Genomic DNA, 22,256 nt, shown 5'->3' with positions numbered 1-22,256 from the left:
GGTGATGACATGGGTAAATGTGTGAGTGAACGTTGTGTCCTACTTTGAACTAGATTGACTTTTTTCACTTGTCCGACCCATTATCTCATGCAGTATACAAGCTAACGAAATATTTTTCAGAGTGTTATTTTACGTCTTAATGCAGCCATTGAGCTAGAAAAAAGTATTTCGTCTAATTGGTTTCTAATTTAGATATATTAGACCTTTTATAAATATGGAACATTATAAAAAATAATAAATGTACAGCTGTTTACTCAGTCAACTTAATTGTAGTTTGGTACCTAGGGAAGGTTTCAATTATCAGTGGCAAGAAAATCAACAATTTAACCTTAGTAGTTCTTGCGATATTAGGATATTTTGTCAAATTAACATTGTCAAGATAGAACTTTCCCACTCCCCTTTTGAGCACAAACGAAATTCAACTCGAGTGTATGTTAGGCGCGTCCTTTGTATCAGCAAATGATAGATTCTGATACAACTAGTATGCTGCGAGTACTTTCTTTGAAAATATAGCAAAAATATTAAAATATCTTCAACAAGTGGATAAAAACTTCCAACAGCATACATGTACTGTAGAGGAATTTAATAGCCAGAAAAACTAGACATCCTTTGTCATTCATCAAAAATATCTTCGAAGGCTCAGAATTTTTCAGTTTTCCTCTGATTAGTGTTAAAGAGTTGATGCTTGCCTATTTGTACTTCCCTTGAAAATCACCACCACCACCAAACAGTCACACACTTTAGCAAGCAGAATTTGCACACAAAGTACACTAAGCTGTCCCAAACCACTTTCATGAAACAATAAGTTTAATTGGGCAAAATTTCACTATGCACACTGGAACATAACTTACATTATTTAAAAATAATCAGATAAATATTACGCCATATTACTAGTGGGAGAGCGATCTGTTCATTGCCAAGATTAGGGACTCATTAAACATACATTATTTTTATAGAAAAATATTGCAAATTGCGTGACATATTTCAATCCTTTCGCGAGTTTAACAGGCCCTGCCGTAGGTTAAAATAATAGCGTTAATTCAATACAGGTAGATGCGATTGCCAAATGTGATAGATTATTTGAAGCGCACCGTCACCCGTCCGCCTCAGTGGCCGGGGTGGGCATTTATTATGCACCCCCGACGACTTAGACTAATAGAAGGAATGTCGCTACGAGCCAGGTACCGAGTGAGTGGCCGTATAGTTACGGTCGCGCAGCTGTAAGCTTATATGCAGGAGATAATGAGTTCGAACCCCACTGTCGGCAGCCCTGACGATAGTTTTTCGTGGTTTCCAATTTTCACACGAGGCAAATGTCACGGCCCCTTACTTCCCACTCCCAGGCTTCCCAATCCTATCGTCGCCATATGACCTGTCTGTGTCGGTGCGATGTAAAGCTAATTGCAAAAAAAAGTAAGTAAAAGCCAGATCCACCAACAGACTCGCTATATCTAGGAGCTATCTCATCAAGAGTTTATAGGGTGACTAACTAGGCTCCGAGAGTCGAGTTTCTGCGTGACTCGCCGAGTGTCGATGAAGACAAGCCGGGATATTCAAATTAAAAATTAAGAATTAAAAATTTCTCGACCCCTTCAGACTAGGCTTCCTGTGACTCAGGTCACGAGGCCTAGAAGCAACATGTGCCGCTCACGGGCCGTCTGCTTGAGCAATTTCGACAACGCTTGCCAAAATGTTCCTGTCTGACGATCCCGAATTACAGGGTGAATCCATACTCATCCCATTTTATTTCTTTTTTTCCCTCCTATGTAAGAAGTGTAGTAAGTAGCAACATCATGCCAACTTCCTCGGGTTCCTTCACTGTACAAAGATAAAATGTAATGTCCTTTCGACCTCACCTGCCCCTTTGAGAGTAATCAAGGTTCGAACTCCATGTTCTTCCAAAGACGGAGTTCGAAGAATTGCCATGCCTGAAAAATGTAGAGAAGTCTTTGGCTAAGGCTCAGGGAGTCTAAAAGATCTCGGCGGTCATTGAGAGACTCAGATTCCCCGTCACACAAAGACTCGTCTCCCAGATCCTTGTGCGAAAGTAGCCTAAGATACTAACTGATCAGCTGACAGCGAAAGGTCATCGAGCTGCAGGTGTCTGCAGCAGTCTCGTCTGTGGTACGTGAAGTTTTGCCTTAATTCGTGTATTATCGTGATATAAGTGTTATGTGTTGGTGCAGGTTCTTCACTGTGGGAGCTCAATTTGAACGGGAATCCTCTACTGGAACTTGGTGAGGGCTCTCTGCTCGGTCTGAGGCGTCTTCGTGTACTCAGCATTAGCGGCATGCCACATCTGAAACGCATCGGGCCCGCTGCTTTTGATGAGCTGGACAACCTCACGGTGCTGTATGCGGCCCACAATCCGCATCTCAGCAACATTGACGAGGCTGCCTTCCGCCAACTCAGGACTCTCAAGGCGGTAAGAACAGAAACTCGAATACCTCCATATTCTCGATCGGCAACTAGTCTATATATCTTTTGAAGTAATAATAATAATAATAATAATAATAATAATAATAATAATAATAATAATAATAATAATAATAATAATAATAATAATAATATACATTTCAATACTTAAGTGAAATAATGACTATACTCCGCGCGGCTTTACTTCTAAATTGACGTTTCGCAAAACAAATGAACATCGCCTTACCTCTGTTGCCAGCGCGCTACTGCCGCGAGAACAGCTGAAGCAATCAACACCTCCTAGATAATTATTATCTGGGAGGTGTTGATGCAATACTACCGCGGTAAGCAGTTCCCGTAAAATGTAATACCGTACTTAGAAAAGCTAATGAAAATGACTTGAAAACAAATTCACAAAAGCTTCACTTATTAACAACACTATAAAGAGAATCCTCCCGAAGGTATCACCACCTTGACGAAGGCAAAATATATTTTGCCGGGTGTTTATTGGAGGCTTGCGTGGTCAAATGATCCTTAGAGCTATGCCGGCGGGAGCATCTGCTCCTGGTAGGGCCACCCAAGCCGGACAGGTCTAAGGTGATGATCCAGACTAAGAGTGATACCCTGGTCCTCCAGGTTGGGGGTTGAGCGTAGGGTTAACTCCCCTACCTCGTAAAAAAACCAACTGTTACGGATACCTTAAGAATGAATAATGCAGGACTGGAAAACTTGGTGACGAACCGGCGAGAAAAACGGCTAAAGAGAAGGAAAAATGATATTATATTAGCAACGTGGAATGTTAAGACATTGAAGAGACCTGGCAAGTTAAAAGTATTAAGGAATGAAATGGATAAGTATGGAGTGAAAATAGCAGCTCTACAGGAACTAAGATGGAAAGGGCAAGGGATGATGATGTCTGGACAACATATTTTGATGTACAGTGGAGAAAAAGCAGGCAGTAATGGCACAGGATTCCTCATACATAAGTCAGTAAAGCAAAGCGAGATCAACTTTACTCCAATCAATGATAGGATGTGCTCTGTGAGAATTAGGGCAAAATTCTTCAACGTAACTGTGTTTTGTGTGTACGCCCCTACTGAGGAGGCAGAAGATGAGAAGAAAGATGCATTTTATACCAAATTGGAGGAAGAAATTAATAAAGTTCAAAGGCATGATGTAAAAATTATCCTTGGAGATTTAAATGCAAAAATTGGAAGAGAAGAAGTGTACAAACACTTAGTAGGGAAAGAAAGCCTGCATGAAGTAAGTAATGATAACGGATTGAGATTGATTGATTTTGTGAGTGGAAAGCAGATGATAATTAAAAGTACTTGGCATCCTAGGAAAAACATTCACAAGGAGACCTGGATTTCACCAGATGGTGTGACAAGAAATCAAATAGACCATGTTATCATAGACAGGCGACATGCATCAGATATTATGGATGTTAGAAGCTGCAGAGGTGCTGATGCAGATACAGACCACTATCTTGTTAGAGTCAAGTACAGACAAAAAATAGATTTGGCAAGAACGGAAAAAGTAACATGAAAGGCAAAGCACAATATTGAAGGACTAAAAAATGAGGAATTGCAAGAGAAATACAAAAAGAAAATAGCTGAATCTTTGGCAATAAAAAGGGAATTATGGGAGAAAGGAGAAGTGGAAGATAAATGGGAGATACTGAAAACAACTATCAGTGAAGTTGCAGATAGTACCTTGGGAAAGAAGAAATTGGTAAAGAGAGCAGAATGGTTTGATGAGGAATGTTCAACATTAATCCAAGAGAGGAATGATGCTAGGAACAGAATGCTTCAAAGGAGAACAAGACAAACAGTAGAAGAGTATAGAGAGAAACGAAGAAGAGCAGATAAGATATGTAGATATAAGAAAAGAGCTTTTGAAAGAAAGAGAATCGAAGAACTGGATGAAATGAAGGATAGAAACGAGGTACGAAAGTTCTATGAAAGAACAAAAGACATTAAGAGAGGGTTTCAACCAAGAGCTGTTTTCTTCAAGGATAAAGATGGAAACCTTCTGGGTGATAAAAGCAAAGTGCTTGGAAGATGGCAGGAGTATTTTTACGAGTTACTCAATGGAAATAATGAAGATGATAGAGAGGAGGAAAATATAAATGTTGATGGGGAAGAAAGAGAATTGGAAGAGGAATCAGTAAAAGAGCCAGACTTAGAAGAGGTCAAAGCTGCAATTAATGCATTAAAGAATAATAGAGCCCCAGGTGAAGATGGAATGGAGTCAGAGCTGTTGAGATATGGGGGAGAGGGAATAGAAATGGCTGTTTATGAATTGATTAAGGAGGTTTGGACAAAGGAGGAAATACCCAAGGATTGGACATTGGGTATAATTTACCCATTACATAAAAAGGGAGATAAGGCAGTATGTGGAAATTATCGAGGGATCACCTTGCTGGATGGAACGTACAAGGTTTTTGGTAAGGTACTAGCCTTAAGATTGGAATTATGGATGGAAAGAATATTAGGGGATTACCAAGCAGGTTTTAGAAAACATCGCTCTACTCTGGATCAGATATTTATATTACGACAAGTGCTAGAGAAATTTTATGAATATGACAAACAGCTACATCAGCTGTATGTTGATTTTAAACAGGCATATGACAGTCTAGATAGGGGTAAAATTTACAAGATTATGAAAGAATTTGGAATCCCAAGGAAATTGATTAGATTAACAGAAATGACTTTGAAAACAACGGTATGCAAGGTGAGAGTGGAGCAAGATCTGTCAGAGGAGTTTTTAGTGGAGAGAGGACTAAGACAGGGAGATGTACTTTCCACACTTCTTTTTAACCTAGCATTGGAAAAAGTAATCCGTGAATTGCCCATCAACCCAGGGGGAACCATTTTGAACAGATTAGTACAAGTGATAGCATATGCTGATGATGTAGCAATAATTGCAAGAAATGAAAGAGCTCTTGAAGAGAGCTACTCAGTATTAGAAGGGAAAGCACGGGACCTAGGACTAGAAGTGAATATAAACAAAACAAAATATATGAAGATGGGAGATACAGAGGGAGTAAGAGGAAGGACCCCAGTAAGATTAAATGGGAAGGAATATCAAAGAGTCACATCTTTCAAATATCTAGGCTCTATAATAACAGAGGACAATAAAACCTCCGTGGAAATACAGGAGAGGATAACAAGTGGAAACCGATGCTTTTACGCCTTGCAAAATATGTTTAAATCCAGGAATGTCAGCAGGAATACAAAAATTAAAATATACACAACAGTACTAAGACCAATAGTTATGTATGGCTCAGAATGCTGGGTAATGACCTCCAGAGAAGAACAGTGGCTGTTACGGTGGGAAAGGAAGATATTGAGAAAGATATTCGGTGCAGTAAGAGAGCAGGATGGGTGGAGAATGAGGACAAATGTAGAGCTGCAAGGACTGTTTGGCCAGCCAGATATTGTTGCTAAAATTAAGCAGGGAAGAATTAGGTGGGCCGGTCATGTTCAGAGAATGGTAGAAACCTGCACCGTAAAAAAGGTGTTTATAGGGAAACTTGATGGAAGGAGGAGAAGAGGAAGACCCAGGAAAAGGTGGATTGATGATGTTGAGGATGACCTTAGAAAGTTAGGAGTTAAACGTTGGAGAAGAAAAGCTGAGGACCGAGATGAATGGAGGCAGGTGATAAAGGAGGCCAAGGACCTACAAGGACTGTAGCGCCGACCAGTAAGTAAGTAAGTATAAAGAGAATACATTATTAAGAATAAAAGAAAATGAGAAAATAACACATCACTCGCCGCTAATAGCTGACACAGGAAGGAGGTTATAGCCTACAAAGTGAACACTCCACTGATCTCAGTCACTTGCTTGCCACTTGTCTTTTCCGAACTACACTAACGAGGGAACACGTACATGTGTTACACTCGGATTCAGTTGAAATTTGGTAGGAATATTCGTGGGAGGCAGTAGAATGCTAAAGTGAAAACTGCATGTGCCCAGCGCAAGTTTAAACGTAAAAATTGAACAATTAAATAGTCGTAAAATTAGAAGTGCCGCGGGAGTATTGGGGTGTGGCGGAGAGGTAGGGAGGAGCGAAGCAGCGGGCGTGAACCAACCGGGCTGCGTTGAGCTGCGCCAGCAGACAGGCAACGTATAGTTAGCGCGTTCCCCTTAACTTCCCGATCAGATGTGCAAAACGTAAGTATGAAAACAGCACATGAAACAAGTGAAGAAAAATGCAAAAGATTGCGAACCGTACCGGTACCATACATGCTGAGCGAGATACGTTAACCAGTGAATGTAAATATTAGAGTTGGCAACAGCATGGGATTGGTTGGATGTCTATGTTTCAGCGTATAACCACCAGACAGAGACAAAATCGGCCAAAACGTCAATTTAGAAGTAAAGCAGTGCGGAGTATAGCTTCTCAACTAGGTGACCATAATTACCCGGCCAATGCTTGCAGACTCTTTGGAACTGATTATAGGTAGCCTGAAGTTGTCGGTATCCTACTGTGGTTCATGATAACAGTCACATAAACGTGCAAGCTTGCTTGAAATATATTAATGAAGCCTATTGGTATTACAAACTGTCGAACATATGCTGAGATACTCATCATTGATAGGGAGGGACAGATTTCCACACAACATAGCTGACATGGATTTGCATTTAGAGCATGTGATATAGATGCTGAAGGTAAGAAACAGCCCTCTCACTGAAGACTCCCCGAATGGGTGGACTCTTAACGCCAGTCAGAATATTATCCGTCCCACCCACGAGTGTTTCGTGGATCAACCCTCATGAGTACCGTTTTTTCCGACTTGTTGGCTGAATGGTCAGCGTACTGGCCTTCGGTTCAGAGGGTCCCGGGTTCGATTCCCGGCCGGGTCGGGGATTTTAACCTTCATTTGTTAATTCCAATGGTCCGGGGGCTGGGTGTTTGTGCTGTCCCCAACATCCCTGCAACACACACACCACACATAACACTATCCTCCCCCACAATAACACGCAGATACCTACACATGGCAGATGCCGCCCACCCTCATCGGAGGGTTTGCCTTACAAGGGCTGCACTCGGATAGAAATAGCCACACGAAATTATTATAATTATTAGTACCGTTTTAAACATCATTTGTCTTCCGTATACGGCGAGCGCCACTTCAGACACCACCATGGCCCAAGTACGATGCGACTTTTAACTAAGCTGGAAAGCTCTGTGTCATAACTACACAGCGAATTTTAGGCAAATGCCTATTTTTTCCATAACATATACATGCGTTACCTATTAAATTTACATGTTTCATGAACGTTTATTTCTATTTAAAGCAGTTCTATAATGCCTGAAAATGCCTATTTTGACGTTAGCACCTATTTTCCATTCCAAGTCTATTTTTAGTGCCAATTTTCCAGTTTGACTAGTTTTTCCTTTGTTAGATTTGAATTTCCGTTTTAATTTTGATATTTTACACTATTCATAATAATGGTCTACTGTGTCATTATTTTAAAAGTGCATGTAACTTAAAGGTCAACTGTGATTCTTACGAGCCTGTATAAAACACTGCAAGGAGAGTTAGCTACACCTTCCTCCTTCCCAGATTAGGAAAGCCCAGCAATTAGTGACATAATGCGAACGTCCCAATCTCTTTACCTTTATAAATATAACCTTATCAAATCTTGGAATTTCATCTTTCACTAGAACAACAGCTGCACATCTGGTACGTGTGTATTGTTGGTCTTTAGAGCTTGACATGTCCATTTGAAGAAAACGTAATGCCGAAATTAAAACCATCTAAAGTATCATTAATTCGACAGTGGCTCCTTGAATTCCCCGATTACTCGACAGAGTTTTAATGTTTTCTTGATATCTGCTCAGTTCTTTATATATATTGCGACCGTTCGTGGATGCGCCTGGTTCGAAATAATAAACTTCTTTAATGTGCCTCAGCTAGAATTCAGTGGTTGCAAAAACTCCACTCAAAGGCATGGCCCTTCGAGAAGAAAGCGGTCACATCCTCTCAATAAATAGTTAAATAATGATCCAACATCTATCTCAATATACTAGGTTCTCATATAAACTAGGCAAGAAATGATAATCACAATAAAAATTTGGAAGGACATCAGCTTTAATAAAACAATGCTAATTGAATATAATCATAATAAACTGAATAAGCAACATGTATGAAATAAATATACTTATGCACACCCTACCATGCTCTGTTAAAATCCAGTCCTTCTTGAAAAATTATCCACTATTAAATTCAAACATTATCATCACTCACTACATCCTTTTGATACTTCATTTAAATAAAAAATTATTAAACACATTGGAAAATCAGTTAACTAAGTCTTTCGTTTCCTTGTAACTTGTTTGTTCGTTCATTGAATCTCACTTGTCATTCGTACGCTGTCTTCCTTGTTTTACCTGTTTCTATCTGTTTCATCTCATAAGACACATAGCTAGCTAACAATAACTTGAATTCCCTAACGGTCTTTCAACAAACGTAGAATCATCTCAAATAAATAATTATCATGTCATCGTCCCATAATTGAATGACCACATGCCATCATCAACTGGATGCTCCGCGTAGCCGCATCTGAAAATTAAATACTAACTACTGACATATTAAATGATCTACTACCAGAAGGTCTGCGCCGCGTCTACACCTCTCCATCATGCTGAAATAATGCTACTGCACAAAATATCTACTTCAAGCAATGCTACAAGTATCACATACACTTACAGGTGACATCGATCTCAATAATTCTGTCTACAGTTCGAGTATAGTTGTCAAAGATCCTACTCACATGTCCGCTCGACTATTCCGTCATTTATGTTATATCAGAACTTAAACCATGACAATACATATGCTCAACAAAAATCTCTTCGAAATGCTTTCAATCCCAGCATTAAATGCATCGCTCGTTTATCTGACACTCAAAATACGCGGCGAACATACCGTCCAATAACACCATCCTATCATATTGATCATCTCGAAGAATCAACTTACCAATACAATAAATCATTCAATAAATCTCATTCACTAATTATATCACACCAAATTATAACTTCAGATGATCCTACATTCCTTATACCATCACAATATGCACCGCATAAAAGAATCATTTCCTAAATAAACAAGCATATGCAGTCGAAGAACCTTAATATCATACATCCGAACACTACATCGTTTCTACTGAATGAACACGTAACAACACTCCGCGGAACCACTTATATAAAAGGATCACAACATTGATTACATCACACACACGAACATCAGGGAAAACTTACGTGTAACACTCAAGATATCAAACATTCACCTTCACAATTATTCTATTAGCACAGGAGCAACGCAGGGAAAAGATCGCACCTAACCCTAATATTTACAGACGGCGAACGAAATTCTAACATATACGCGGTCGGTTAACACATCATTAAATTAATACCATTGACCCGTTAGGTTATTCAAGTTATTTCCTTTTAAATCACCTGTGTGACATTAATATCTACAACTACTATAAGCATCTACAAGTAAAGCAAGGAAGGAAAAAATACGTCAAATCATTAGAAGATCCAGTTTTCATTCCATCACGAGGTAGTGGTGGTCAGGTCATTTGTTCATGTCATCTCGTCTATTTCAGTAGAGCTCGGATCCATCAGGGACCATGCCAATTTAAGTACACATTTCCTCCTTATCTCTTTCTTGATTCATAACTGTGGATAACATTGCCGGCTCCAACCCTGAAACTTGTACAAGAGATATTAAAAAAATTCACACAGATTTTATAATTCTACCTTCATGAGTTGACACTCGCCTGCATAAATCAATGATATATGACGTTTGTTAACTTATTAAATGCTATTTAGCCTTTCAATTTAGCAAGTTTTCTCAACTTTTATGCGTATACCAGAGCTATGCTCACTATTTGCTTCCTAACTGATTCCTTCATGCAAGTATTGTCAGAAAAACAAAATTCTATCTCCATTATTTTAAAATAATAAACGATTCGCTCTTTACGATCCACAGAGCTACCATATTACACCTTCACTACACCTGATTTTGACATCTGAGGAACTTGTCACCGCCAACACTCCTTCTCAACCATAGAAATTCATAAAGGAACACATCCTACAATTGTTTATTCTTGTAAACATGTAGTACGACACACCATACGCCTTCTGGATGGTCAACCGAGTATGATTCCAAGTTATTCCATGGCCTCCTTTGATGTCTTCCGGGCTAAATACAATGTCTGGCCTTTCCTCTTTACAGCTGTTGATGTAATTATTCTTTATCAATATCTGCTTGTACCTGAACTGTTCTTCGTTCGATCTACTGAATACCACGGGTTTCTGAGCTTAATCTTCCGATTTCCGACCACAAGATTACCATAGATTTGCGAGTTGTATCGGCTCTCGTATATTATGAACAGATAAATTAGCCGTACATCAACGATTTACATTACTTCCATGCTGTTCACATGAATCTGTTTAACTTATGACCTTCAATGACTCCTTGACATGCGATTACCTGTCATTGAAAGGTCATAATATATATGCCTATTATTCATTTTAGTGCCTAAATATAGCAGTTACGGAGCCTAGGCGCCTAAAACGTTATCTTTTAGAGCTGTCTATTCATAACCTTTTACTGACAATTCAGTGACTATGATCTTATAAATGTCGGCAATCAGTATTTTACCCTAGAACCGTAAATTTACACGTAAACTACGCATCTGAAACTAAACTGAGGACATAAAACTAACAGATGTCCAAATATTTGTCCTTTGGTTAATGAGTCCAAGAGCTTTCAATATCAGGTGAAATACACGAAATATAATGACGTGAAGATCATTGGGTGACTGGCCGTTTTAAATGGCATTTCTTCTCACTTTGGGTTCATCGTAACTATAATAGAAAGATCACAACCCGAACATACTGGTTTCATTCATGTATATATCGAGGTCCTCCGGAGAAACTGCTTGAAAAGAAAGCTCCCTCGTCCTGACTCAGGATATATTTAAGGTGAAGGTAGATCTCATCTCTTTTGGTGAGTTCCTTTATTGCTATCTTCGCAAACGTGTCTTCCAAGGATTGATGAGGCAGTTGACGACATAATTGCCAGTAGTTAATCTGGCCTTGAGTTATCACAATCCGGTAAGAATAAATAAGGAAATACATTTTCTTTAAAAGAGTCTTTTGTTCTCTGGAAGTCCTCGCTTGTCACATTCCTTCCACTACAAGCAACACGAACACCGTGTCTGTTGTCGACTGGTTGCAGTGGCCTCAATGATAGTCTCGTCGAAGTCACCATCTGGCATGGCTCCTAGTTGCTTCATATGTTGGCAACTAGTGATTTGGTATGTACAGTTGTAGGATCTCACTGATTGAAGCAAATGACCAGAGTTGCCACAGTATCCCGTTTGATAGAGAAATGTGCTATTTCTGTTGATGAGCTACAGGACCCAATTCAAAGTATAGCAAATTCCTTCTGGTTCGTGCTCTCATTTGAGATCAGTTTTAAGGTGCCGAGAGTAATCGGTCGGTAGACTTCGCTGCTTTTCACTTCATAAAATCATGAAACAACTAGCTTCAGTTGAGGTCGTTGAGCTTATTTTTCTAACAATTGCAAGTTTTACTCTGTCTGCTTCTAATCTCCTGTGATCTTCAGTGGTTTATGATCTGCGTTACTCAGCTCGTCGCTTTTCCTGTTCCTGTTGATCATTTTACATTTCTTTTGATGACGTAGGCCTATAGCTATTTCATCGCTCTTCTAAGACCTGCGGATATTTCTCATTGCTTTGGTTTTCGCGTCTGAGTGAAAGGAGCTCTCTACCAATTTCCACTGGAGCCATTTGCATAACATCACTCAAATTACCATCTAATTTTAGTCTCGAATCCAGATGCTTTGGTTCAGAGCAGGAATCTTTCTGCATTGTGATTAAAATAATATACATGAAGTAATAGGTGTGAAGGCGGAGTAGAGGAAATTCATAGCATACAACTTCTAGTCTTGTGAAGTTTGATAAATAACTGAGCTCACAGACCAATTTATTTTTATATCATTGTTGTCAAACACATGTTTCTGTACAAAATGCAAGTTTTAATGACGGTGAGCGTAAATGCAGTAATTGTAGGAATACATTTATAATTAAGGTAAGAAGACGAGCGTGGATATGTTGGATGACCACCACATGGTGGGAGAATGTGATGCGAATGGCAGAGAGACTCAAGTTACAGTTTTGTTATCTCCTCTTGATTATCATCGGAATTCTTTCACCAAAACAAAATTGCGTACTTTCGGAAACATTGTCTCAGGTGTCTACGGACAAAGGTACAGAAGGAGATCTTGGTGAATGATTTGATTGTGCAGTTAATGATTTCATACTTCTCCACCATTGCAACTCTGCAGTTGATCTCCTTTTCATTGTTTCCGTTGCTAGTAAAACAGTAGATATACTGTAGTCTTGAATCAGTTACTACCATCTTATTTCATTACGGTATTATTCTTATTTTTTATCCAGTCACAAATTGTCGTTTACTATTTAAGTTAATCATCACTTACATTGAGCCGAGCGGATTACATTGCTGTACAAAAATGAATGATTTTAAAGTCCGTCACGCCATTCCTTGTGAGCAGTTTTTATCAAATATTCTTCACTTGTTACAAAATGCACTCTTTACCAAGTGTTATTCAAACTTTGTTGTCTTGAGATACTTACTTCTAGCGATGTTCATCTGGTATATGTTTTAAATAAGCCATAATTTATGTTACGCAGTTTGTTTTTCCGTTGTTCTCGTTCCACGCAGTTTAATAGGCTTTTTATAGCATAAGAAGGAGACGGGTTGTTCGTTGTAATACTAAAAATATATACCTGAGTGCCTCAGAATTTCGCAAATTCAACGTTGTTCAGAAAGAACTGTAAACTCTTAGTACCAAACATCAGAACCCATAACTTTTCGAGTACATTAAAGATCATTTATTGCAAAATACTGTCTTAATCAAGAGAATTGACATGCATTTGTAACCATTATTGTTAAGTTAGATATTGGAACTATGGACATTCATCTTATTTAGAGGTACTAACACTAATGCACATTTTCCAGATATATTTAATATAGTGAATGTAGTATGCAGTTGAAGTATCACTAGCATGTTCATTAAAATGTATACGGTACGCCATACGTATACGTTTCTAATAATTGGGTTTATACCTGTAAATAAATAAATAAATAAATAAATAAATAAATAAATAAATAAATAAATAAATAAATAAATAAATAAATAAATAAATAAATAAATAAATAAATATTTTTTTGCCAGGGGCTTTACGTCGCACCGACACAGATAGATCTTATGGCGACGATGGGAGAGGAAAGGCTTAGGAGTAGGAAGGAAGCGGCCGTGGCCTTAATTAAGGTACAGCCCCAGCATTTGCCTGGTGTGAAAATGGGAAACCACGGAAAACCATTTTCAGGGCTGCCGATAGTGGGATTCGAACCTACTATCTCCCGGATGCAAGCTCACAGCCGCGTGCCTCTACGCGCACGGCCAACTCGCCCGGTAATAAATAAATAAATAAATAAATAAATAAATAAATAAATAAATAAATAAATAAATAAATAAATAAATAAATAAATAAATAAATAAATAAATACCCCTTAGTCCTGTTTCCCGATGCGGGATGGGAGATGAAGTAAGATGATGTTTTATTGCACGTTTGTACGGGCGGATGCCCTGTCTGGATGCCAACCTCAGTTGAGGAACTAATGAAGGTGAAATGAATGGTGGTAAATGAAAATGAGTAAGGAGGTGAAAGGAATCGGCTGTGACCTACGCATAGGAACTGCCCCGGCATTTTCCTGGAAGTGAAAATGGGAAACCATAGAACACCATTTTCAGTGCAGCCGACGGTGGGTTTGGAACCCACTTGCCTAGGGAATGCAGAGCTTAGCTCCATAGCCGTAGTGCGTTAACACGCGCGGCTACTCCGCTCGGTATATAAATAAATAAATAAATACATAAATAAATAAATAAATAAATAAATAAATAAATAAATAAATAAATAAATAAATAAATAAATAAATAAATAAATAAATAAATAAATAAATAAATAAAATTCCCATTAAATTACAGAATGATAGATGACTATAGCCAGCTCCTTCTATAAGCAAGCGATGCAGAACCTTACCTTCCCCGTCCCTGGTTGTTGCAGTTACATCTAGAGCACTGTGCCCTGGACTGGCTGCCAGAGAAGCTGCTGCCCTGGGAGGATCTGGAGGTAGTCGACATCCAGAGCAATCCCTGGCTGTGTGATTGCGACTTGAATTGGATGACCACCAAGCTCGTGCCGCTCCTCGCGACCGAAGACCCTGAGCACGTCGTAGACCTGCAGTAAGTATAACGTGACACGAAAAACACCTACATCCATAAATATACCAGTAAACTGATCAGTTAATAATGGAATTTTGGATTAATGCTTCACCTTGATCTCTGAGGGTACCTAGACGGGAAACCTGCTTGTTTTAAGACCCATCTTGTAGGTTCATAAATGAGAAACCACGTGTTCCTAGACTAACACATTTTGTTCACTTTTAACCAAGGCGAAATACATGCATGGTATCAGTTATCTTCCTTAGTTCATCAACAGATGCAAATAGCAACAAATCACACTTTACATTCAAATGTCTGCCACAACTTTAGGTGCAATTTTCACATGAGTCATAATTCCTTTTATGCAAGTTAATAACACTAGTAGGCCTATCTGGAATACTTTCAAACGTATCCAAAAAGAAACTTACCTATCAAACAAGGTTCTTAAAAACACACTTTACCGAACTCGATAGCTGCAGTAGCTTAAATGCGGCCAGTATCCAGTATTCGGGAGATAGTAGGTTCGAACCCCACTGTCGGCAGCCCTGAAAATGGTTTTCCGTGGTTTCCCATTTTCACACCTGGCAAATGCTGGGGCTGTGCCTTAATTAAGGCCACGGCCGCTTCCTTCCCACTCCTAGCCCTTTCCTGTCCCCTCGTCGCCGTAAGACCTATCTGTGTCAGTGCGACGTAAAACAACTAGCAAAAAAAAACACACTTTCCCCCTCAAAGTATACAGCACTATGAAATTACAAGCACATTGCACGATTCTGTGAAGCACAGTGGGTCAGCTGTAGGTTACACAATTCACAGATACCATGACAGCTAAGGTTAAAATACCGGTGTGAGCGATGTTTTCTTTTTGTTCCCAAATGAATATTGCGTGGTGACGCCAGGTAACGAACACATCAAGTTTGTCCGAGCTAACTCTGATGCTAAATTCTTCACTCCGCTCTGACATGGCACATTATTCACATGCGTCAACAGAGCAAGTACTGGCTCTCGTCCAACAGGACAATATTAGCATTCGTGAGGCAGCGATTCGGTGTGGCGTTTCGTCTAGGATGATTCAGAGAAAGATGCAGCAGTAGCGGGTGTCGGGCGACATTGGACGTCTATCGGGCACGGATTTAAAGCGGGTTTCTTTCTAGTGAAGAAGACAACAGGTTAGTTGAAAGTTCACATGAGAAACTATTCTCTACGAAGCTAATGCAGGCGAACAGTTTTCCTGCATGTCCGTATACGGGCCATATAACGATTACGAGAAACCGGACTCCATTGCAGAAAAGCTGGCACCAGAAGACTCTCTCTGATGAACACATGGTCGATCGGTGCACCTTTGCCGATATGGAATTAATTTGTAATTGTGATCATGTGATCTTCCCCGACAAGACTCCCCCGTGTTCGCATGATACTTTGTGGGGCGTAATGTTGGACGCATGGGAGGAGATCGCCCTCGACGAGGAACCTTGTTGAGTCAATACCAGGACGGCTCCGAAAAGGTGTTCAAGCCGATGGTTACTGGACCAGGTATTAAGTCAATTCTAAAAGAGTCCTTTTCAGGACTAACATAAATAAAAACACAATGTCATATTTCGTAATGAATAAAAATACACACGTATTTGGTTAACGCAGCACTCAAAAATTTAACAAGAAGGGATGCGTGGAGTAGGACTCGAACCCTTCTTCTCACCTTGACAGGTGGGCATCCTTCCTCTAAACTAACTGGCAGGTGCGAGAAGCACGCTTAATGTTGTAAGTATATTGCCCACTTTACATAGCACGTAACATAAATGATTTTAATACTTTACAGTAGTCCTTCGAGGGGCCAGTGATAATAAACTACGCGCTGGAAAGGCAAAGACTGCCAGTTTGGTGCAGTTACAGAATACAGTAACTGAGTAAAAAAATATAAATAAATGCGGATACCACTATTCGAAACCTGCATCTCCTGATTGACGTTCAAGGACCTTTCCCGTACACTAACAATGACACGCCGTACAGTGCTTCACATCGAACTTCACTTGCCAGGCGTGTTCTTTTATGATATTCTGATACGTGGACAGTTGCATCATGCATTGACAGTTGTATTTCGTCAGGAACATGTTTAACAATAAGCGAGTTACATCTCTTTTTGTTGGAGCTGTATTGCCTCACCCGATGACGATGATACCCGGTATAGGACTTTTAAATGTTCCAAGCGTCAATTCTTGATTGTACGACTGTACACACGCTATATGGTATGACGGGTTTTTCAGAGTTTTTCAGCTGGACGCCCGTTGAGGCTAGCCCAGAGCGGCCGGACTCGCATGTCTAAACTGCGAGCAGCTTACGTACCAAGCGTACGCCACAGCCAAGCCAGAGAGCGGGGACACTCGGCACGGGGCAGGAGCAGTGATGTTCGAATATGACTACGAAACTCTCCTAGCACGACTCAACGAAATTTTGAAAGAAAGACACTATAATTGCAACAAAAGGTATTCGTGTTTGATTCATACTACACTCGATATTAGACAGAGTTTTGTTCTATATTTGCACATTCAAAGACAACTGACAAGTTACAGGTTTCGCGATACAATGTACAAATATACAGGGTTGAAGCGTAAAAGCCACTGTTTACAATTTCTTGGATGGAAATGGCAGAATTTCTACTAAGAAAAGCAAAATTCATATTTTTCATTCAGTAAAGTGTAATTTATTGACACATCAACAAGTTAGTGCTTAATTTTGCACAGAGTTGTAATGCTATGCGAGTTTCTCTGTTCATTGAGTTTCTGAAAACAGTATTTAAAACTTATCATGCGACTCCATTGATAATAGCCAATATATAAATAGCGAGTAAGTTTCAGCACTAGTAAAAACACAGATATTTACTATCCAAGTACAATAACACTGCAAATGCAATAATAAATAGGTATACAGTATATCATCAAATAAATAATGTAACTAATGTTATTCTCGGTAAACATTAATGGGTTGTTGATGAGTTTTTCAGATCATTTAAACTCAAGCAGCAACATGCAATGAGTTACACAAAAGCAACGGAAACGCAACAAAAGCTCAAAGTTAGTAATGTGGGATTTTGAACACTAAATTACCTTCATTGTGTCGCACATCAATACCGTGTAACTTACAGCCGTCTTGGGCACTGAGGCATACTCAGTACCAAAGAATCAAACTTTTCTGCGGCAGATTATCCCACTCTTGGATTACAGATTCAGTAATTTACTGAATGTCAGCAGGAGGATTTAGAACGATGGACAATTGCTCTTTTCAGTTCACACCATACATGTTCAATACAGTTCATGTCCGTAGAATCTACCAGCCACACTATTCACTGTATGCATGCGTTTCGAGGAACCACTCTGCTCAATGGACACGACCATTATTATCCACAAGTGTAAAGCCCTTGCCCACAGTGGTAGAAAATCCTGTAACTACAGACTGGAGGATGCTTTCTCTGTTCATCAGACCAGTCATGTTTCCCTGGATAGTAATTAAAAGCGTACGTCGACCAAACATGACTGCACCCCAAACTAGAACGGAATCTCCTCGCCTCTTGTCACCTGTTGTCCAAAAGCCTAATGTAGACAATTTACAAATTTTTAATGTTACATCCTTCAGGAGCTGAGAGCTGTTTTCTGTACAGGTTAACGGCCCTATAATTCTGCGTGCTTGTAATTTTCTGGTGGATTTCTGGAGTAATCGCACCACAGTAGCGCAGCCAGGATCGGCCGATTTAGGGGAAGGAGGGTCGGGGGGTTGTAATTACAAAACGATGGTAGAGCACATTGAAGGTGCATGAATGACTTGCTTGTCGTTATAAGGACACTAATACATTACAGATATGTTGGTTCTTTGCATATGTTTGATTGTTTATTTATTTCATTGTTTATTGTCAGTTTCTGTATATTTTCTTTCTGTGAAAGTTCCATGGGGGCGGGTCTACCCCCAGTACCAAACCCAACACTAAAACCTGGCGGGGAGCTTCTTTTAATGTTTCAGGTGTAGCAGTACTGAATTTACCAGTGCAGCATTGCTAGCAGCCTGATGTTGATAAAATCTAAGCCACTTTACTGTATTTGTTTTAGCTGTGCATCACCTCAGTGGCTGGCTGGTGTGAATCTACTGTCCTTGTCCCAGCATCCTGATGGAGGTCGTGGTCCGCTCTGTGCGCCAGAGCCGCGGGAACCTGTCAAACGACATCTTCGTCCCAGGTCTATAGCGGCTACCCTCATGCTTGCTATTGCAGTGTGTATTTGTAGTGTGGCTGCTATCACAGCCTGCTTCATCTGTTACCGGCGCCTGCGAGTCTTCAGGCCGGTGGTGCTCGGGACAGTGGTCTACGTGCCAGTCAGAGAGGAGGCGAAATACTGATCTTAGTGCCACTAGAGGAATGGGTCATCTTAGTAATGTAGGTAATAGGAAAATAGATTAATCAATTTTACATCAGAAGTAAGAAGCAAGTCCTTTACCTAGTTGATGAGGCACGATTTGGACGAAATTTCCGCCTGCTTAATCTTGTATGACCGGCACGTCAGAATTCTTTCATTTGCATTGAAAAGGCAAGAGTGACGAAGAAAAATGCCGAGTTTGATTCGAACTAACTACGGTTAATTAATAAGCCAAGTTCTAGTCTTGACAGACAACAGGCGTCGTTTACATGTGCTGTAACTACACAGATGTCCACGATAAATATCCACGTTGGCTTTGAACTATGAGTATGAGATTATGAGAGAAACAAGTCATTAGTAGTGTCTTTTGTAAAACTGAGAACGTCTTTGTTAAATTGTTTTGATTTACGGATGTATTCATTAATGCTTTGAAAACTCTGATTCTATGATGTTACAGTTCTTTAAGGTACGTCTTAGGTTGGCACCTCGAAAAGTTATGTCAGTTACTACTACTACTACTATTTTTTCTTGTCGAATCCAAACTATAAGCTCAGGTTATTGTGCTTATGTTTTTGGCTTTACTGATCTTACATGATACTACCTTTTACACTTTGTATGCCTTTAACCAGAAGTTCAAAACACAAAACTTCCATACTGGAAACTTTATCTGACCAACAACACAAATTATGCATAATTCTACTCTACGGTGCTTCTTAGACCTAACGTACGTGTTAAATCATAGTATTAATAATATCATGACTCCATTCGATCTCTCTTTCTCTGTAACGTTTATTTTCAGTATTTCCTCACTTTACTGGAATAAGTGTGGAATTTACTTCTTGCTCTCTTCGCTAGCCATATACTAAACGCTATTGTTCATTCCATGAACATTGTTTGTTTGACTACTTTGATGTAGGCCAATGGGACATTTCATGTGAAACCGGACAGAAAAAGCAGTATTTTTTAAAGTTTGTAGTAATATCTTAGAAAGCTTGATACGTGTTGTTTAAAGGGGCCTAACATCTAGGTCATCGGGCCAATATCTTAGAAAGATAAAATGGTTGAAAGATATTCATTTCTGCACAATGCCAGCTTCTTCTGCTCAATAGTCTTCATTGTATAAAGTGTAATAATAGTAGTGCATTTGTTTTACGCCCCACTAACTATTCCTTATGGTTTTAGGAGGTATCGAGATGTCGGCAGGAGTTATTTTACGATCCGGCAAATCTAAATACACGAGGTTGACGTATGTGAGAACCTTTAAGTAGGCCTATCACCTGTCTGAGCCAGGATCGAGCCTGACAAGGTGGGCTCTACCGTCCAAGCTACTCAGATACATTAAATGTTGAATATAGTTAATTTTTTCCTACAGCCAACATTTTACAGATATATTATGAACAAAATCTTAAAATAGGCCTTCATATGTTTGTAGCTGTAAAGATAATACGACATAGATTACAATAATAACTGTCTTAAGAATTTAATTATTTATTAACATGCTCTGAAAGCATATTTATTCAATTTCACTAACTTCCCCATATTAATTTTCTTTTGTGAAAGTCACTTCGGTTTCCTCGACTAAGAAGGAGACAGATTGCGTTCATAAAACTTTGGGGGTCTTCCTGTAATTGTATGTAGGGTCTAAGTGAGTTTATTTGATCAGTTTTCGAAACTCGCGCCTAACTTCATGCAACCCTTCACGAACCGCAACTGACAGGAGATTCCAATGTATGCAACCTTCAGTTGAAACCGCACATCGTTGCAGCTCCCTTCACGAGTAGCTGCGTGCGTTCTGCTGCAGACCAGTCTCACCATACAAATCATTGTAATATAATAAACATATTTATCATTGTAATATAATAAACTTTGTTGGTTCCGAGAGAATCCAAATCTTTTCAAATGAGTAAATGGTCATCAGACCTTTTTCAGTCGCAGTTCTTTATTCGTGTATCATTCACAGCACCATATACTTCACAACGCAGAGTTATTAAGCTGACGGAATTAAATGCATTCATATATTTAGATATTATTTTCCATTTTGTAATAAAAATAAATTAACTTTGTTTTTACAATTTGTTTTACATTGTACCGACACAGATAGGTCTTATGGTGTCTATGGGATAGGAAAGGTCTAGGAGTGGGAAGGAAGTGACCTTGGCCTTAATTAAGGTACAGCCCCCTGGCGTGAAAATGGTAAATCACGGAAGACCATCTTCAGGGCTGCCGGCAGTGGGGTTCGAACCCACTATCTCCCGAATGCAAGCTCACAGCAGCGCGACCCTAACAGCACGGCCACTTGCTCAGAAAATTACCAGTTTAATGATAGTCTAAGTAATACCGGGAACAACCCACATGATTTTCAGAGGCTATAATTTAAGAAAGCATATTATATAATGTGTGTAAATAAAACCTTAATCAGTTTTCTATCTCTTGAGGAAACTGAAATATGGGCCCCGGAAGTTATGAAAATTGATATTGTGTGATAATGTTACCGACTTTTTCAGTAAGTCCTATTACAGTTCAGAAAATATGTTTACCGTAATCTAGATGCTGACGCTTTCTACAGCTATTTTAACATTTTCAACATTGAAAAGTTCATTTTGTGCAATTTTTTCGACTTGACCTAAAATGTTCCCTATCTTTGACGTTTTTAAACATTTTACATTATAATCGGAAGCCTCACTTGCTTACTTCAAAATATTACATAATTCAAAATGAGCTCTCTTTGAAACGGATATAATGACCGTGTATATACGTACACTGTATAAGTCTCAGATGTGAAATTTCACCACGTTTTCCTGTAGATTGAATATTCACTGTTTATTGTATTTTAAATTAGAATAACCCTGAAAATAATATTAAAAGTGATACCAAAAATTAATTTATGTTTCTGGAACTGTTGTGAGCAAGAAAGTTTCGAATACGCTACAAAATGTAAATGTGATTATACTTTGTTTAGAATATAAGCACATGATTGTTACAGTTTTATATAGTTCTTGTAATACAGTAATAGGCTACGAGGTTTTATTCATAGCTTGGTGTACGTTATGAGCAAAAATTTGTAAAATAAATGTTGATATGATTATAGCTATAT

At 39.2% G+C, this 22,256-nt stretch overlaps 1 protein-coding gene across 1 annotated transcript in view; it reads left to right on the top strand.

Annotated features, from left to right (window-relative positions):
* LOC136856857 (leucine-rich repeat neuronal protein 1) overlaps positions 1–22,009 on the top strand; it is a 61,266-nt gene extending 39,257 nt beyond the window's left edge. Inside the window, exons 6-8 of the mRNA XM_067135055.2 lie at positions 2,187–2,425; positions 14,611–14,789; positions 18,860–22,009. Coding sequence (XP_066991156.2) covers positions 2,187–2,425; positions 14,611–14,789; positions 18,860–19,145 — 704 coding nt within the window. The 3' untranslated portion in view covers positions 19,146–22,009. The remainder of the gene's footprint in view (positions 1–2,186; positions 2,426–14,610; positions 14,790–18,859) is intronic.
* Positions 22,010–22,256: the final 247 nt, after the last annotated feature.

The sequence above is a fragment of the Anabrus simplex genome, chromosome 1, assembly GCF_040414725.1.
Source record: "Anabrus simplex isolate iqAnaSimp1 chromosome 1, ASM4041472v1, whole genome shotgun sequence".
Taxonomy (NCBI): domain Eukaryota; kingdom Metazoa; phylum Arthropoda; class Insecta; order Orthoptera; family Tettigoniidae; genus Anabrus; species Anabrus simplex.
This window is presented reverse-complemented; position numbering and strand designations above follow the sequence as displayed.